Source organism: Rhinoderma darwinii, chromosome 7 (genome assembly GCF_050947455.1).
Source record: "Rhinoderma darwinii isolate aRhiDar2 chromosome 7, aRhiDar2.hap1, whole genome shotgun sequence".
Taxonomy (NCBI): Eukaryota; Metazoa; Chordata; class Amphibia; order Anura; family Rhinodermatidae; genus Rhinoderma; species Rhinoderma darwinii.
Window position 1 is genome coordinate 140,771,172 of NC_134693.1, and position 17,238 is coordinate 140,788,409.

The window sequence follows — 17,238 nt, forward strand, 5'->3', positions numbered from 1 at the left end:
CAGCAACGTACATGGATGATGTCACCACAAACAGCAACGTACATGAATGATGTCACCACATACAGCAATGTACATGAATGATGTCACCGCATACAGCAATGTACATGAATGATGTCCCCGCATACAGCAACGTACATGAATGATGTCACCGCATATAGCAATGTACATGAATGATGTCACCGCATACAGCAATGTACATGAATGATGTCACCGCATACAGCAATGTACATGAATGATGTCACCGCATATAGCAATGTACATGAATGATGTCACCGCATATAGCAATGTACATGAATGATGTCACCGCATACAGCAATGTACATGAATGTTGTCACCGCATACAGCAACGTACATGAATGATGTCACCGCATACAGCAATGTACATGAATGATGTCCCCGCATACAGCAATGTACATGAATGATGTCCCCGCATACAGCAACGTACATGAATGATGTCCCCGCATACAGAAATGTACATGAATGATGTCCCCGCATACAGCAACATACATGAATGATGTCACCGCATACAGCAACGTACATGAATGATGTCACCGCATATAGCAATGTACATGAATGATGTCACCGCATACAGCAACGTACATGAATGATGTCACCGCATATAGCAACGTACATGAATGATGTCCCCGCATACAGCAACGTACATGAATGATGTCCCCGCATACAGCAATGTACATGAATGATGTCACCGCATACAGCAATGTACATGAATGATGTCACCGCATACAGCAATGTACATGAATGATGTCACCGCATACAGCAATGTACATGAATGATGTCACCGCATACAGCAACGTACATGAATGATGTCACCGCATACAGCAATATACATGAATGATGTCCCCGCATACAGCAATGTACATGAATGATGTCACCGCATACAGCAATGTACATGAATGATGTCCCCGCATATAGCAACGTACATGAATGATGTCACCGCATATAGCAATGTACATGAATGATGTCACCGCATACAGCAACGTACATGAATGATGTCTCACCACATACAGCAATGTACATGAATGATGTCACCGCATACAGCAATGTACATGAATGAGGTCACTGCATATAGCATTGTACATGAATGATGTCACCGCATACAGCAATGTACATGAATGATGTCACCACATACAGCAACGTACATGAATGATGTCACCGCATACAGCAATGTACATGGATATTATATGCAGCAATACATGAAGTATTAGATCATATGATTATATTCATGTTATAAATGGTTTACAATAGAGGTATATAACTGGTTTATACATGAATGATGTCACCGCATACAGTAATGTACATGTATGATGTCATCCAACAGGTCATATGATTATATTCATGTTAGAAATGGTTTACACCAGGGGTTTAAGAGCCTCTAGGAACAAAACCTTTCTAAGTGGTGGCAAAAATATACCGTCAGTATTGCAACCAATTGGTAATGTAAAAAATGGCAGGGCAAGATGCCAAGATCTCCCTTGTGCCCGCCAATTGGTGCATACAAAAATAAATCCTGGCATTGGGTGGAACTGGAAGGGTTTCTGATAACTGACTGGGGACCCCCACCCGCGCCTCCTTCCTCAGCGCCGGCCTCTCTTGGGATGTTTTCATCGCAGGTATATTTATCAGCATGTAATATGACATTGCAGTAGGTCCCTCGCTGCTGCCAATACGCTTCATTTCTCCCTCCTCCGACTTTGTGCAACAAAGCAGAAGTGACAGACACGTCTCGTATTGCATGGAAGGTGCTAATGGACGGAAACTTAAATGGTCGCCGTTTAGCGCAGCAATAATATAAATCCCAATGGTAAACGATTTGACGTTTGCTACGGAGATCCTTTTATCACTTAATAAGAGGGTTCTCCCTGCGTCTTACTAAATTATACACTGATGTTCTTTTGCTTTGCAATGCTCCAGCTATTTTACCAGGAACGATCATTACATAATCATTTATCACATGGCGAAGAAATACATTTGCTCCAGTCATTTCAAGGGAACGGCGTTCAAAGCTGCTGAGGCGGATCTGTGAAAATATTCCCAAAACATCAACAGCCCATAAAGTCAAACGCGATGGTTAAAGGAATGCGTTACGGATGGGGCCGACAACTTCCGATCCCCACTAATCCCCAATATAAAAAATAGCCTCGGGGCTCTGCACTAACCCCTGTGGTGGTGCTTACAGACGACTGAAAATAGAGCGCGCAGTAGAGTGCCATTGATTACAATAAAGAACGCTCAAAAAAAGGGTGCAATAGAGTGCCATTGATTACGATCGAGAAGAACCCTGAAAATAGAGTGCGCAGTAGAGTGCCATTGATTACGATAGAGAAGAATCCTGAAAATAGAGCGCGCAGTAGAGTGCCATTGATTACGATAGAGAAGAACCCTGAAAATAGAGCGCGCAGTAGAGTGCCATTGATTACGATAGAGAAGAACCCTGAAAATAGAGCGCGCAGTAGAGTGCCATTGATTACAATAAAGAACGCTCAAAAAAAGGGTGCAATAGAGTGCCATTGATTACGATCGAGAAGAACCCTGAAAATAGAGTGCGCAGTAGAGTGCCATTGATTACGATCGAGAAGAATCCTGAAAATAGAGCGCGCAGTAGAGTGCCATTGATTACGATAGAGAAGAACCCTGAAAATAGAGCGCGCAGTAGAGTGCCATTGATTACAATAAAGAACGCTCAAAAAAAGGGTGCAATAGAGTGCCATTGATTACGATCGAGAAGAACCCTGAAAATAGAGTGCGCAGTAGAGTGCCATTGATTACGATAGAGAAGAACCCTGAAAATAGAGCGCGTAGTAGAGTGCCATTGATTACGATAGAGAAGAACCCTGAAAATAGAGTGCGCAGTAGAGTGCCATTGATTACGATAGAGAAGAACCCTGAAAATAGAGCGCGCAGTAGAGTGCCATTGATTACGATAGAGAAGAACCCTGAAAATAGAGCGCACAGTAGAGTGCCATTGATTACGATAGAGAAGAACCCTGAAAATAGAGCGCACAGTAGAGTGCCATTGATTACGATAGAGAAGAACCCTGAAAATAGAGCGCGCAGTAGAGCGCCATTGATTACGATAGAGAAGAATCCTGAAAGTAGAGCGCGCAGCAGAGTGCCATTGATTACGATAGAGAAGAATCCTGAAAGTAGAGCACGCAGCAGAGTGCCATTGATTACGATGGAGCTGAATCTTCAAAATAGAGTGTGCAGTAGAGCGCCATTGATTACGATGGAGCTGAATCTTCAAAATAGAGTGTGCAGAAGAGTGCTATTGATTTCAAGAGAGTTATTTCTCAAGTGCTATAATAGATATTCCTAGGGATGGATGTCTCGGAGCCGTGCTGAAATTGGCTTTGCCCATTTATTTTTTGGGGAAATCAGTATAAAATAGTAAGTTAAAGGAGTTGTCACTACCGGACAACCGGTATAGGTCATCAGTATACAATCTGTGGATGTCCGACACATAACCAATTTTATTGTCCCAGAAGAAACCAATGTGAAAAAATAAATAATTTTTTCAAATAGTCTTGATTTGCGTATACCGCTCCGATGCAGGCCGATGTGTCTCCATGGTTACAGACTACAAGCAAACCCTGTGTAGTCTGATTCCGTAACACATGACTGCAGGATCAGACTACACAGGGTTTGTTTGTAGTCTGCAACCATGGAGACACATAGGTTTGCATAGGAGCTGTATACACAAAACGGTATGAGATTTTCAATCAATTCTGTGTTGAAAGTTGCTTATTTTTTTTATTTACGCTGCATTTGAGCAAAAAAATAATGGATGCAAAATTGACAGACTATTCAACAATAGAGATGCAAGACAAGAAACGTAACATTCAAAAAAGAAAAGTGCACTTACCTTTTCTGGCGATTGTGACGTGCCAAAAAATATTGGAATAAAAGCCAACCATACTATGCAGGTTGTATACATTGTAAAACCTATAGGCTTAGCTTCGTTAAAATTCTCCGGCACGCCCCTCGTTTTGATGGCGTAGACAGTACAAGTCACCATAAGAAGAATGCTGTACCCCAAGGAACAAATGATTTGTAGATCCGTAATGTCACATTTCAGGACACCCCGTCTCTGTTCGGGATCCACCGTCTCCGGCCCATAGTCAATGATGATGTTTGGAGGGTTGACGCCAAACCAGATAAAAACTCCCAGAAGTTGGATGGATATCAAACTGGAGGTGATGGCCAACTGCGTGGTGGGGCTGATAAGCCGAGGAGCCGTCACCGACTTCTTCCCCTGCTCAAAGATACGGTAAATCCGGTTGGTTTTCGTTAACAGAGCGGCGTAACTGATGCACATTCCCAAACCTAAGAAAATACGCCGGAAGGAGCAGACGGCCAGGTCCGGCTTCGCAATCATGAGAAACGTAATAATGTAACAGAGGAAGATCCCAGTCAATAGGACGTAGCTGAGTTCCCTCCCGGAGGCCCGTACGATGGGGGTATCATTATATCTTATGAAGGTTGCCATAACAAAGATGGTGGCAATGATACCAAGCATTGCAAGAAAGACGGGGATCACGGCCCATGGCGAGTGCCACTCCAGTTTGATGATGGGGATGGGATCACAGCCGGTGCGGTTACGATTAGGGCGCATGTTAAAATCACACCGGTAACAGGTGACCTCATCCAGCAGGTATTTATAGCCGTCACATAGGTCACATTGCCAGCAGCATGGCATGCCCTTGGCGATCTTCTTCCGCTCTCCCATTTTACATGGCACGCTGCAGACAGAAGGTGGGATTTCGTGCATCGCGTTGGACCACTGCATGTCTTCAATCTGCAAGAAAATCGAGATAATTAATAAAAGACAAAGCGACGACTCGTTTATAGGATTCACAGGTCATGTTAAAGGGCATCTCCATTTACGTACTATTTACCCATGTGTACCATGTGCTTCCATTTATAGGTACGACTATGGGGAAATTATTTTAGGAAATTGCTCTTTAATGTTTTTTCTTTGCTCCCAAAATCCAGGACCATAATGCTTTTCTGCCAGTGCCTAATTGAACCTTCTCCTGGAGTGGGCGGGGCTTCATGTATCAAAACGAGTGGGCGGGGCTTCCTCCTAAGCTTCATGTATCAAAACGAGTGGGCGGGGCTTCCTCCTAAGCTTCATGTATCAAAACGAGTGGGCGGGGCTTCCTCCTAAGCTTCATGTATCAAAACGAGTGGGCGGGGCTTCCTCCTAAGCATCAAAACTGTCTCAATGAAAATGTATCCATGTTCCCCACAGCAACCAATCAGGGTTGGGAACATGAAAAGTGGATTTTGATTGGATTGCATGGGCAACGTAGCTACTTCTCTGAGACCGGAGCTTCTACGTTCAGCACTTTAACTGGACCCATAAAGAATATCCGGAATATTATTGACATATAGCACGCCGAAACAGAACGACATTTACAATATGAAAGCAAAGCTACAACAAGAATATTTGTTATTTACCTAATCCTCCATTTTTGGGGTACAGATTGATCGTTGTATAATAAAAAGTTCTGCAACTTTCTAATAAACTTTGTATTTTAATTCCTCACCATTTGCAAGATTTCAGCTTGCAGTCAGTGAATGGAAAACTAAATATATTTTGATTCATAGGCTAAAAGTGAGAAAATTAAAGATACACCTGCTATATGGATTGATTTGCAACATTTCCTTTATTTTCTTAATAAATCTGTTGAAAAAAACCCCCAAAAACTTTGAGACCACGCCCATTCCCAGAAGACCCCGCCCACTTTTCAAATCTCATGACTGAAGTCGCAAATATGTAATGCTCCACGATTTACGACTTTTTTTAAAAAAAACGTAGCGTAAACTTTTCAATAAATTTGGACCTTTGGATCTACGCAGTGATTTACGTCCAGCAGACGGGCGCCCTCATATCCATCTCTGTTACATGTCCCTAAACTTTTTTCCTCCTATTCTCTCCATTTTTCTTTTCACCTGACAACCGCCCGCTCCGTACCTCCTATCTTTGCCCCTGCCATCCTTCCCTTTAATCCGCGGTCCCCCGCTCAGTCGCCTCCACCACTCTGTGTGGTTTGGACCGTCGCCCTCGTTGGATTTCAGAGCTCGACTAGTTGTGTGAACTTCAAGCGAAGTGACAGCCTCCAGATAACTCATTTACCCGAACATTCTGCGCTCAGAGATAGCGGCTACACAGGGCTGTAATTACGGAGACTTCTTTCACTCGCCCCGTTACAATACACCCAGATAGCTTTATACCGGCAGCGGCACAAAGATTTGCAACTCTTCTTTCACCCCTGGCTGCAAAATAGCTAATGAAATGCAAGCCGGCCGATAAGCCGTGTGGAAAGAAGAGATTAGGAGACGGATTCGTACTCGGAAGCATCATACAAAAATCCGTGTTGTCAGGGATATAATTGGCGCCCAACTCCAACCTTCTGCTGGGAATGAAATACTTCCGATAAAGAAGTTTCGTGCCGGCGCATATACACCGGATGGACCTAGAAAACCTGAAGTCTGTCCGTGCCATCATTTGAAAGAGCGCCAGGCGTAGCAGGGGATGCACAATGTAGCCCATCCAGACGGCGCCTTCCAGCACCGGCTGACACGATGACACCGCGGCAGGGAACGATTCACGTGTTTGAAAGCGAATAGGAACAGGTGCATATTGTTTAGACCTGGTTTTTCATTTATATGGACACCGGCGCCTGCCAAAAAGCACAACTGAAGCCCAACAAAGGCGCATTCAATAAAGAGGAGGAAACAATAAAATGGAGATTAAGTAAAACGGGACATGGAAAAAAATAAAAGTAGGACTGAGTTTTCAGCGGAATCGGCAGTGCAGCAATTCACATGTAGATTTGGCGCCAGGTGTATCAAGTTTCTCTTATTTATTACAGGGGCGTTGTAAAGGATCTGCCAGACACAGGTTCTGTGTCGACACCCATGGGTAATCAGTCTGCACCTGCTCCTAGGTCTGATAGAGTGACTCGATCTGCTATCACTCAGGCTGGGAGGCTGAGGAGTGGGAGAACCTATCACAGCCTGGCCAGACGGTTCTAGCTCCCGCCCTCGGTCTATGTATATATTAATTTGCTTCTTGTCTTTGCCTGTGATTCTGTCTTGTTTCCTGGCTCTGCTGTTCCTGCTATTACTATTGTCCTCAGCCTCATATAGACCCTGGCTTTACTGACTACTCTCCTGCTCTGCGTTTGGTACCTCGTACTCTCCTGGTTTGACTCGGCTCGTTCACTACTCCTGTTGCTCACGGTGTTGCCGTGGGCAACTGCCCCATTTCACTTAGCTTCTGTGTACCCTTGTCTGTTTGTCTGTCGTACACATATTGAGCGTAGGGACCATCGCCCAGTTGTACGCCGTCGCCTAAGACGGGCCGTAAAATTAGGCAGGGACTGAGTGGTGGGTAGATTAGGGCTCACCTGTCCGTCTCCCTACACCGTCATTACAGGGGCGTATTAGGAGCGGGTTTTTAGGTCCAAAACCTGGAACCGTTATGGGTCAAGTAAACCAAAATAAGATCGAGATAGGGATCTAAATTTGGGTCAATTGAACCGCGGGGGTTCCGGGTCAGGGTTGGACCGTGGGTGGTTTAGGCGTAATGTGGACGCTAAAATGCAGCCGTGTGAAATGGACCTATATCAGCAAATACTTATGGTCTTTATTTACATCCTATTTTATACTCCAATGCACAGCTTAGCAGAGACCCTATAGTGCACTGCACACCGGAGCACTGGTGGAGATGAAGGGGGGTATTTAACAACGCAACGGCGCCAGTTTTCTTGCACAATCGCATTGAAAAAGTGATAAAGCGCCATATTTATCACACCCACTACCACTTGTGTCTCAAAAGTCCGATACTAACAGCACGCCTGGCGGTACGCCATTATTGATAAATATACCCCAAATGGTTTCTTTCAGCCCTACGGCAGTGTCCTTTTCTTAGTTCTGTTTCTGGTAAAGTTGGGTGACAACCAATATGGCCGCCGTTACTGCTCCTACAAGGGGTTGGATCCCAGACTTTCTCTATTACTGGATATTTAGTCTAGTTATGTAGCAGTAGAGAGTACAACATCCTTGAAGGCCTTGTCCAGTTTTATGTAGATTCGATTTGTCATCAGTGCAAAAATATCTGCTTGCTGTCAGTGATTTGATTCATTCTTGTTTACATTCAGAGGCTGTAAACCTGTTTACTTCTCACAGCTGATGGTTTGTTACAATTGTATCCAGTCTAGACAATCCTCTGTGAGCTAAACAGCCTGGACTCCAGACTGATACATTTTACCTGCACTGATACATTGTAACAAACTATCAGGACCGGAGAGAGATTTGTGCTGCTGATGTGTCTGGTCTCACAGAGGATTGTCTAGACTGGATGCAATTATAACAGACCCTCAGCTGCCAGTACTATAGGGTCTGTACAGGTTTTCAGTTTTTGGATGTAAACAAGAATGTTCCCATTCACTGACAGCAAGCAGAGAAACAGTGCGGAACATTTCATTCTACATTTAACCATTATTTATATGACATCCCTTTGATATTCCTCACATTCTAATCACAAATTTAAAATCCGACGTGTAGCTCCTTTCATCTCGGCGCTGCGGCTTTAGTACATTTAACGAGGATCCAGCTGAAAGCCACCCCCAGCCTCATCACCTGTCCACCCGGCGTCTGTGGTCCGAGCAGATGACCGTCACCCCCGGACATGTGCCGATACTGGAGACTCAGCGCCATTTCTATCCAACCTTCATGTCACGACAAGAGGCTGATGGGAACGCGTCCAATATCCCATACATCACGCACAGGCTTGAGTTCCGTCACCACCGCACTATAGCAGGGTCTACAGCAAGGAATAGAGCAGGGACTAGAGCCCTTGAGGACTAGAGCAGGGACTAGAGCAAGGACTAGAGCCCTTAAGGACTAGAGCAAGGACTTTCCTAATGAACAGGGACGGGATGAACCTCGCACGACTCCATTATTCCTTTTCCTTCCCTCATTAATGAGCTGAGACTAACGACCTGCACGAGTCAGTGGCCCACGCCCGGGGACCGGCACAGCATTAATGGGGTACATACCATAGAGCTGCTACCTGGTCCTGAGAAAAGGGGGCTGGTCACTTCATCTCCATGGTCACAGCAATAACGGGGTACAGGTTCACAGCCCCTTTATTCGTACATTAAAAGGAGTGTGGGAGGTCAACAAAGAAGGGCCTCCTACCCTGGTCTTGGGGTGTCATGGCATCAACTACCATTGGGCCCCAGTTTGGCTTTTGCTATGGGGCCCCCACTGCCGGAGAACGGTGATCCCTAATAGAAAAAGCAACTAATTCATACAATTGGCGCGTTACCCCATCATGTCTCCCAGGAAATGGAAATTAAGGGTCATGATCTTTGGGTCAGTTGGGGGTTTATGGTTAGAGTGGACACGGGCAACCCTTCCTTTACACCCATGGACTTACCCCAACCCCCGGGCAAAATTAGGGTTCCCCTTTACGGAACATTTTCCTGTAAATCTCTATAGAGAGAAATTCTGGAATCGTCCTCTCTAGTAAAGTTTATTACAAATCCGGTTCGGTCTGACCACTATCACGGCCGCCATTACTATATACACATGGGTGGTCATCGGGACATATGGCAGATCTTGGATCCAGGGCCCCAATGCAAAATCTGTACCAGGCCCCCTCCCCGTCCATCCATACGCGTGGTATAATACCGGTGTCCTCTTATGTGGCCGGTGTGACTGCCACCTCTGCACCCCCTATAGCGACGCCTCTTATGGCCGGAGGACGCGTGCGCGGGGAGCGGAGCTACAAATATCCTATTTCTAACATGGTCTACCGCAGCTGATCGCTTATTTGTGGGCCGCGCGCAGGTAATCCGGTGAGCGCGGGGATTGCGAGCGTTCTTCATCAGGCCCTGGGCTCCTTAGCGGCAGATAATAGCAGCTCAGCTCTTTACCCGGCTCCTCTCATCGAAGCCCCTGATTAGTCCTGACAAACCGTCCCCAGTGCCGTAATAATGAAGTCTCAGCGACTTTCCTGACCGCGCAGCTTCTCGCGAACAAAGCCGGAGACGTTCCCTCCAGATCCACCGGGAGACCTTGCCCTGCGCGGCGGGGGAGGGAGAGGAACGGCTCGTTGTGTCTGATGAGCCTTGTGATGGCCGTGGAGTCTTCATATGATTTGCTTTTATTATTCTGCACCCTACAGCAGCCATTACTCTCCCGCCTGGGAAGAAGCACGGCGGGACGGGGGAGTAGAAAGACCGGCGTGGATGCAAGGTGGCAGTAAAAATGGGGCAAGGAATTGATATTAGGACATAATGACATCTCACGATTAGATATGACAGAAAGGGGGTGGGGTTAAAGTGACACTCCGGGCTCCGCCCCCTTACTACGGCTCATCTGGCATCGTCATTTCCTGATGATCTTTCTCCTTGGCGGTTTATTACTTGTAGATTTTAATCTGTTCTTGCTGTAATAAAAAATAATCTCACAGCAGAGCTGCAGTGTAAAGCATGGTGGAGGGACAGAGCTGCAGACTGAGTCTCTGATGAGGCAGGTGGTGAATTTCAAGACTTCCTCAGACTCCAATAGACAATGCAGCTGAGCTGAATCACGGATGTAAAAAAAGCAGCCAATCACTGAAGAGAATAGATAAAGCAGCACCTGTTGGGTGGTGGCTCCGCACTAGTCGCACTACATCATTTTCCAGTGTGACACGGTTTACATTGGGCGCGGATCGAACGGATTCATTTTATTTGGGGATTTAATGTGACGCCTGATTCACCAATTTGCAAGAATCGGAGAACGAATGGATGAATTTATTTACTGATTATTCGCGCACGTTTCCTCCGTGTATCGCAATGTCGGGTGGTCTGTGATTCGAATTCATCAGTAAAATTGATTAATCGGGTGTTAATTTTCTTAGCTCTACTTATTGATGTAGCAGAGCTGAATTTGTCACTAAGGTTTCTTTCAGTCCTCTGCACCAGAACAGAGAACTCCAGTCATTCTGACAATACATTGTCCCATAAACAGGGGTTTGCCAAAAAAGAATAAACTCAGCTCTGCTATATCTGATAAACCCAGCACGCCTACATCTAACAAGTTCCTCCCCATACACCTGACAGACTCTGCTCTGCTACATCTAATAAACCCATCATGATACATACGGCTCTACTTTATATGGCAAACGCATCCCAACCACAATTGACAAACTCATCACTGCCTCATCTAAAAAAACTCAATTTTAATATATTTTATCAAACCTGGCCTGTTTCATCTAACAAATTCAGCTCTAATATGTCAAACTCCACTCTACTACATATGACACATTCCACCTGACAAACTAATTTGTGACTAACTCACACTTAACAGACCCAGCACTACATCTGACAAGTTCATCGCTGCTACACCTGACCAACTCTGCTACACCTGACCAACTCTGCTACACCTGACCAACTCTGCTACAGGTGACAAACCCAGCTCAACTACATGTGTCAAATCCAGCCCAGTGTCATCTAACACCGCTCTAATGCATTTGACCAAACCTAGCCTGGTCCATCTAACAAATTCAGTACTGCTACATCAAACAAAACACAGTGTATACATATATATATATATTACATTTCACGGTTACATCCTACAAGCTAATCGTTACTATCTAAAATAACTCCTGACAGACACAGCTCTGCTACACCTAACAAATGCCACACTGCTACACTTGACAAGCCGAGCTCTGCTACATCTGCCGCACTCCTCCATGTGACCCGGCGTTGCTTCTGCAGACACTTCCTCTTCGCCCTGTAACGATTTCCCATTAATTGCCCTGGTAATAAATTCCCCCCGTCCCGGCTCCTCTTGATAAGGAATTTAATATTGAATGAGGTTTTCGCAGCCACAAGTGCGACGTTTCATCCTCCGCTCTGCAAATCAAAACAGCGCCAGAGATTTATCGCCCGGCAGGAGTTTCCGTGAAATCAATGGCGGGCGTCTCCGAATATAAATCTGATGGAGTTTTTTGGCGTAAGGTGAATGGAGGCAACGTATGCGGAATATGCGCGGGGCCCGGTACCGGCCAGGAGCCGAATATTACAGGTGTAGTCACGGACAGGACCGATTTATGCGCATTCAAGGCTCCATTACATTTGCGCCATTTTATCAAACCGTATCTATGCGGAAGAAGCAACGAAAAACCGGTTCATTTAATGTGGCACAATCCATCACCCGTTCATCACACCGCCCAATATTGGAATCCCGGTTACCAGGATCATTACGCGATCCGCCCAGGAACACCCACAAAGATTACAAGGAACGCCCACTTAGGCATATTTGCGTAACTCTCGCCCCCTAGAGGTCTGTTTTGCGGGAGAATTCCATGAAAAACAGGTTGGTTGGTAAGTGTGTCTTCACATTGCAGGTTTCCGGTTCTCTGCTGCTTTGCTCGCTACAATCTCCGGCCGGCGCAAATTTAACACTTGACCTAGTCCTGGAGGTCCTAGGACCGAGCGGTCTGGCAAAAGAGGACAATCCAATAAAAATAGGAAGTCACATGACTGCGCAAAAATATTTTACTAGCACCGGCCACCCAGTGTGAATACCAGAGGGTGGATGATGGGAGTTTAGATCCTCAGAACGTCAGTAAAAACCAAAAGGTCCAAAACGAGTCAGACGGCGCTTGTAAGGATTATTTATTTCATGGAGCGACAGTTTTTGCTTGGTATAAACACAAAGACCGATACAGAAGAGCTCACAATCTAAGAGGCCACGGTGTATGACCACGCAGGAGAAGCGGCAGCGCCATAGTAATATCATGAACGGCGTTGGACGTGGCGTTCCTCCACTCTGTATAGTTTATGCCTCAGCTGTGCTCGGCCCCTGGCACGGATCAGGGTGGCAGAGAACATTTGCCTGGTTTATGTGGGGATTACGCAGCAGGATTTATGGGGTGTTAGGCGGGCGTAATGCACATGTTTGTAAAGCCATATTGATAATTATACATGCCATAAATCTGGCGGCAGAACGGCAGCGGGCGCAGGGTGATAGATGGCCGCCTGCTAGACAGCGAGCGGCAGAGGCTGCAGAAGTATTAACCCTCTCCCTGCTCAGCGCTGCTTGACTGACAGGCGCTCCGCCGCCACTCATCACCTGAATATACACAGTGCCATCCCCTTAGTCTGCCATCTGATAGTCCAGAAAATCCTACAGTAGAGAACTATAAGGGTATGTTCACACGGCAGCGTCCGTAACGGCTGAAGAAGGAGAAAACAGCCCCGTCATTTCAGCCGTAACGGAATGCAGGCGCTTGAACGCCGCGTCCATTATGGACGTAACTGGAGCTGGTTTTCCATGGAGTCCATGGAAAACGGCTCAATTTACGTCTGAAGAAGTGACGTGACACTTCTTTGGCGCGGGCGTCTATTTACGCCTCGTGTGAACAGACAAACGTCAGCCCATTGCTTTCAATGGGCAGATGTTTGTCAACGCTTTCAAGCCGTAATTACGTCCGTAAATAGGCCGTGTGAACATACCCTTAATCTGGAATCAATCACACTAGACCTATACGATGCAGCAGAGTTGAATTTATTATTAGTCTTTGAAACGTAAGGCCTCAGTGTACAGATAATGTAGTAGATGTTACCTGCAGTCCTATGTATGGGTATGTTCACACGGCAGCGTCTGTTATGGCTGAAATTACGGGGCTGTTTTCAGGAGAAAATAGCACCGTAATTTCAGCCGTCATGGCATGTTGAGGCGCTTTTTCGCTGTGTCAATTACGGACGTAAATGGAGCTGTTTTTCTATGGAGTCAATGGAAAACGGCTCCATTTAACGTCTGAAGAAGTGACGGGCACTTCTTTGACGCGGGCGTCTATTTATGCCCCGCCTTTTGACAGCGGGGCGTAAAAAAAATGACCATCGGAACAGAACATCGTAAGACCCATTTAAATGAATGGGCTGATGTTTGCCGAAGCTATCGAGCCGCATTTTCGGACGTAAATCGAGGCGGAAAACGCCCGAATTACGTCTGTAAATAAGCCGTGTGAACATACCCTTACACCACAGATAACACAGTGATAACTCTCTGAGTACAGATAATGTAGTGGTGTTACCTGCAGTCCTATGTAACACCACAGATAACACAGTGATAACTCTCTGATTACAGATAATGTAGTAGTGTTACCTGCAGTCCTATGTAACACCACAGATAACACAGTGATAACTCTCTGATTACAGATAATGTAGTAGTGTTACCTGCAGTCCTATGTAACACCACAGATAACAGTGATAACTCTCTGAGTACAGATAATGTATTAGATGTTACCTGCAGTCCTATGTAACACCTCAGATAACACAGTGATAACTCTCTGAGTACAGATAATGTAGTAGATGTCACATGCAGTCCTATGTAACACCACAGATAACACAGTGATAACTCTCTGATTACAGATAATGTAGTAGTGTTACCTGCAGTCCTATGTAACACCACAGATAACACAGTGATAACTCTCTGATTACAGATAATGTAGTATGTTACCTGCAGTCCTATGTAATACCACAGATAACACAGTGATAACTCTCTGATTACAGATAATGTAGTAGTGTTACCTGCAGTCCTATGTAACACCTCAGATAACACAGTGATAACTCTCTGAGTACAGATAATGTAGTAGATATTACCTGCAGTCCTATGTAACACCACAGATAACACAGTGATAACTCTCTGAGTACAGATAATATAGTAGATGTTACCTGCAGTCCTATGTAACACCACAGATAACAGTGATAACTCTCTGAGTACAGATAATGTAGTGGTGTTACCTGCAGTCCTATGTAACACCACAGATAACACAGTGATAACTCTCTGAGTACAGATAATGTAGTAGTGTCACCTGCAGTCCTATGTAACACCACAGATAACAGTGATAACTCTCTGAGTACAGATAATGTAGTAGATGTTACCTGCAGTCCTATGTAACACCACAGATAACACAGTGATAACTCTCTGAGTACAGATAATGTAGTAGATGTCACATGCAGTCCTATGTAACACCACAGATAACACAGTGATAACTCTCTGATTACAGATAATGTAGTAGTGTTACCTGCAGTCCTATGTAACACCACAGATAACACAGTGATAACTCTCTGATTACAGATAATGTAGTATGTTACCTGCAGTCCTATGTAATACCACAGATAACACAGTGATAACTCTCTGAGTACAGATAATGTAGTAGATGTTACCTGCAGTCCTATGTAATACCACAGATAACACAGTGATAACTCTCTGATTACAGATAATGTAGTAGTGTTACCTGCAGTCCTATGTAACACCTCAGATAACACAGTGATAACTCTCTGAGTACAGATAATGTAGTAGATATTACCTGCAGTCCTATGTAACACCACAGATAACACAGTGATAACTCTCTGAGTACAGATAATATAGTAGATGTTACCTGCAGTCCTATGTAACACCACAGATAACAGTGATAACTCTCTGAGTACAGATAATGTAGTAGTGTTACCTGCAGTCCTATGTAACACCACAGATAACAGTGATAACTCTCTGAGTACAGATAATGTAGTAGATGTTACCTGCAGTCCTATGTAACACCACAGATAACACACAATGATAACTCTCTGAGTACAGATAATGTAGTAGATGTTACCTGCAGTCCTATGTAACACCACAGATAACACAGTGATAACTCTCTGAGTACAGATAATGTAGTAGATGTTACCTGCAGTCCTATGTAACACCACAGATAACACAGTGATAACGCTCTGAGTACAGATAGTGTAGTAGATGTCACCTGCAGTCCTATGTAACACCACAGATAACACAGTGATAACTCCCTGATTACAGATAATGTAGTAGATGTCACCTGCAGTCCTATGTAACACCACAGATAACACAGTGATAACTCCCTGAGTACAGATAATGTAGTAGTGTTACCTGCAGTCCTATGTAACACCACAGATAACACAGTGATAAGTCTCTGAGTACAGATAATGTAGTAGATGTTACCTGCAGTCCTATGTAACACCACAGATAACACAGTGATAACTCTCTGAGTACAGATAATGTAGTAGATGTCACCTGCAGTCCTATGTAACACCACAGATAACATAGTGATAACTCTCTGAGTACAGATAATGTAGTAGTGTTACCTGCAGTCCTATGTAGGAAAGTTTTCTATAAGAACGTGCTTTTGCGGCCGCAATTCCCACGAAAATCCACGGGAGAATTGCGGCCCCATTCATTTCTATGGGGCCATGCACATGGCCATGGTTTCCACGGTCGGTGCATGGCCCGGGAGCCCGGACTGCAGAAAGAACGGACGTGTCTTATTACGGCCGCGTTCTGCGGTCCAGGCTCATAGGAAATAATGGTCGCGGCTATGTGCATGAGGCCTTATATGTTTTTGTTTTTTTGGGGAATTTTTTTTGCATGTCACCTACAAATTGGCAGAATTATATATTTATATAAGTGTCCCGCATATAATGTATAGAAGTGTCCCGCATATAATGTATAGAAGTGTCCTGCATATAATGTATATAAGTGTCCTGTATATAATGTATATAAGTGTCCTGCATATAATGTATATAAGTGTCCTGCATATAATGTATAGAAGTGTCCCGCATATAATGTATATAAGTGTCCTGCATATAATGTATAGAAGTGTCCCGCATATAATGTATAGAAGTGTCCTGCATATAATGTATATAAGTGTCCTGCATATAATGTATAGAAGTGTCCTGCATATAATGTATATAAGTGTCCCGCATATAATGTATATAAGTGTCCTGCATATAATGTATATAAGTGTCCTGCATATAATGTATAGAAGTGTCCTGCATATAATGTATATAAGTGTCCCGCATATAATGTATATAAGTGTCCCGCATATAATGTATATAAGTGTCCCGCATATAATGTATATAAGTGTCCCGCATGTAATGTATATAAGTGTCCCGCATATAATGTATATAAGTGTCCCGCATATAATGTATATAAGTGTCCCGCATATAATGTATATAAGTGTCCCGCATATAATGTATATAAGTGTCCCGCATATAATGTATATAAGTGTCCTGCATATAATGTATATAAGTGTCCTGCATATAATGTATATAAGTGTCCTGCATATAATGTATATAAGTGTCCCGCATATAATGTATATAAGTGTCCTGCATATAATGTATATAAGTGTCCTGC

General features: G+C 44.4%; 1 protein-coding gene across 1 annotated transcript in view; it reads right to left on the minus strand.

Moving 5' to 3' along the window:
• The window catches only part of GRM7 (glutamate metabotropic receptor 7), a 377,064-nt gene that overhangs the window by 109,569 nt on the left and 250,257 nt on the right, over positions 1-17,238 (minus strand). The window contains exon 8 of the mRNA XM_075831870.1: positions 3,884-4,816. Coding sequence (XP_075687985.1) covers positions 3,884-4,816 — 933 coding nt within the window. The remainder of the gene's footprint in view (positions 1-3,883; positions 4,817-17,238) is intronic.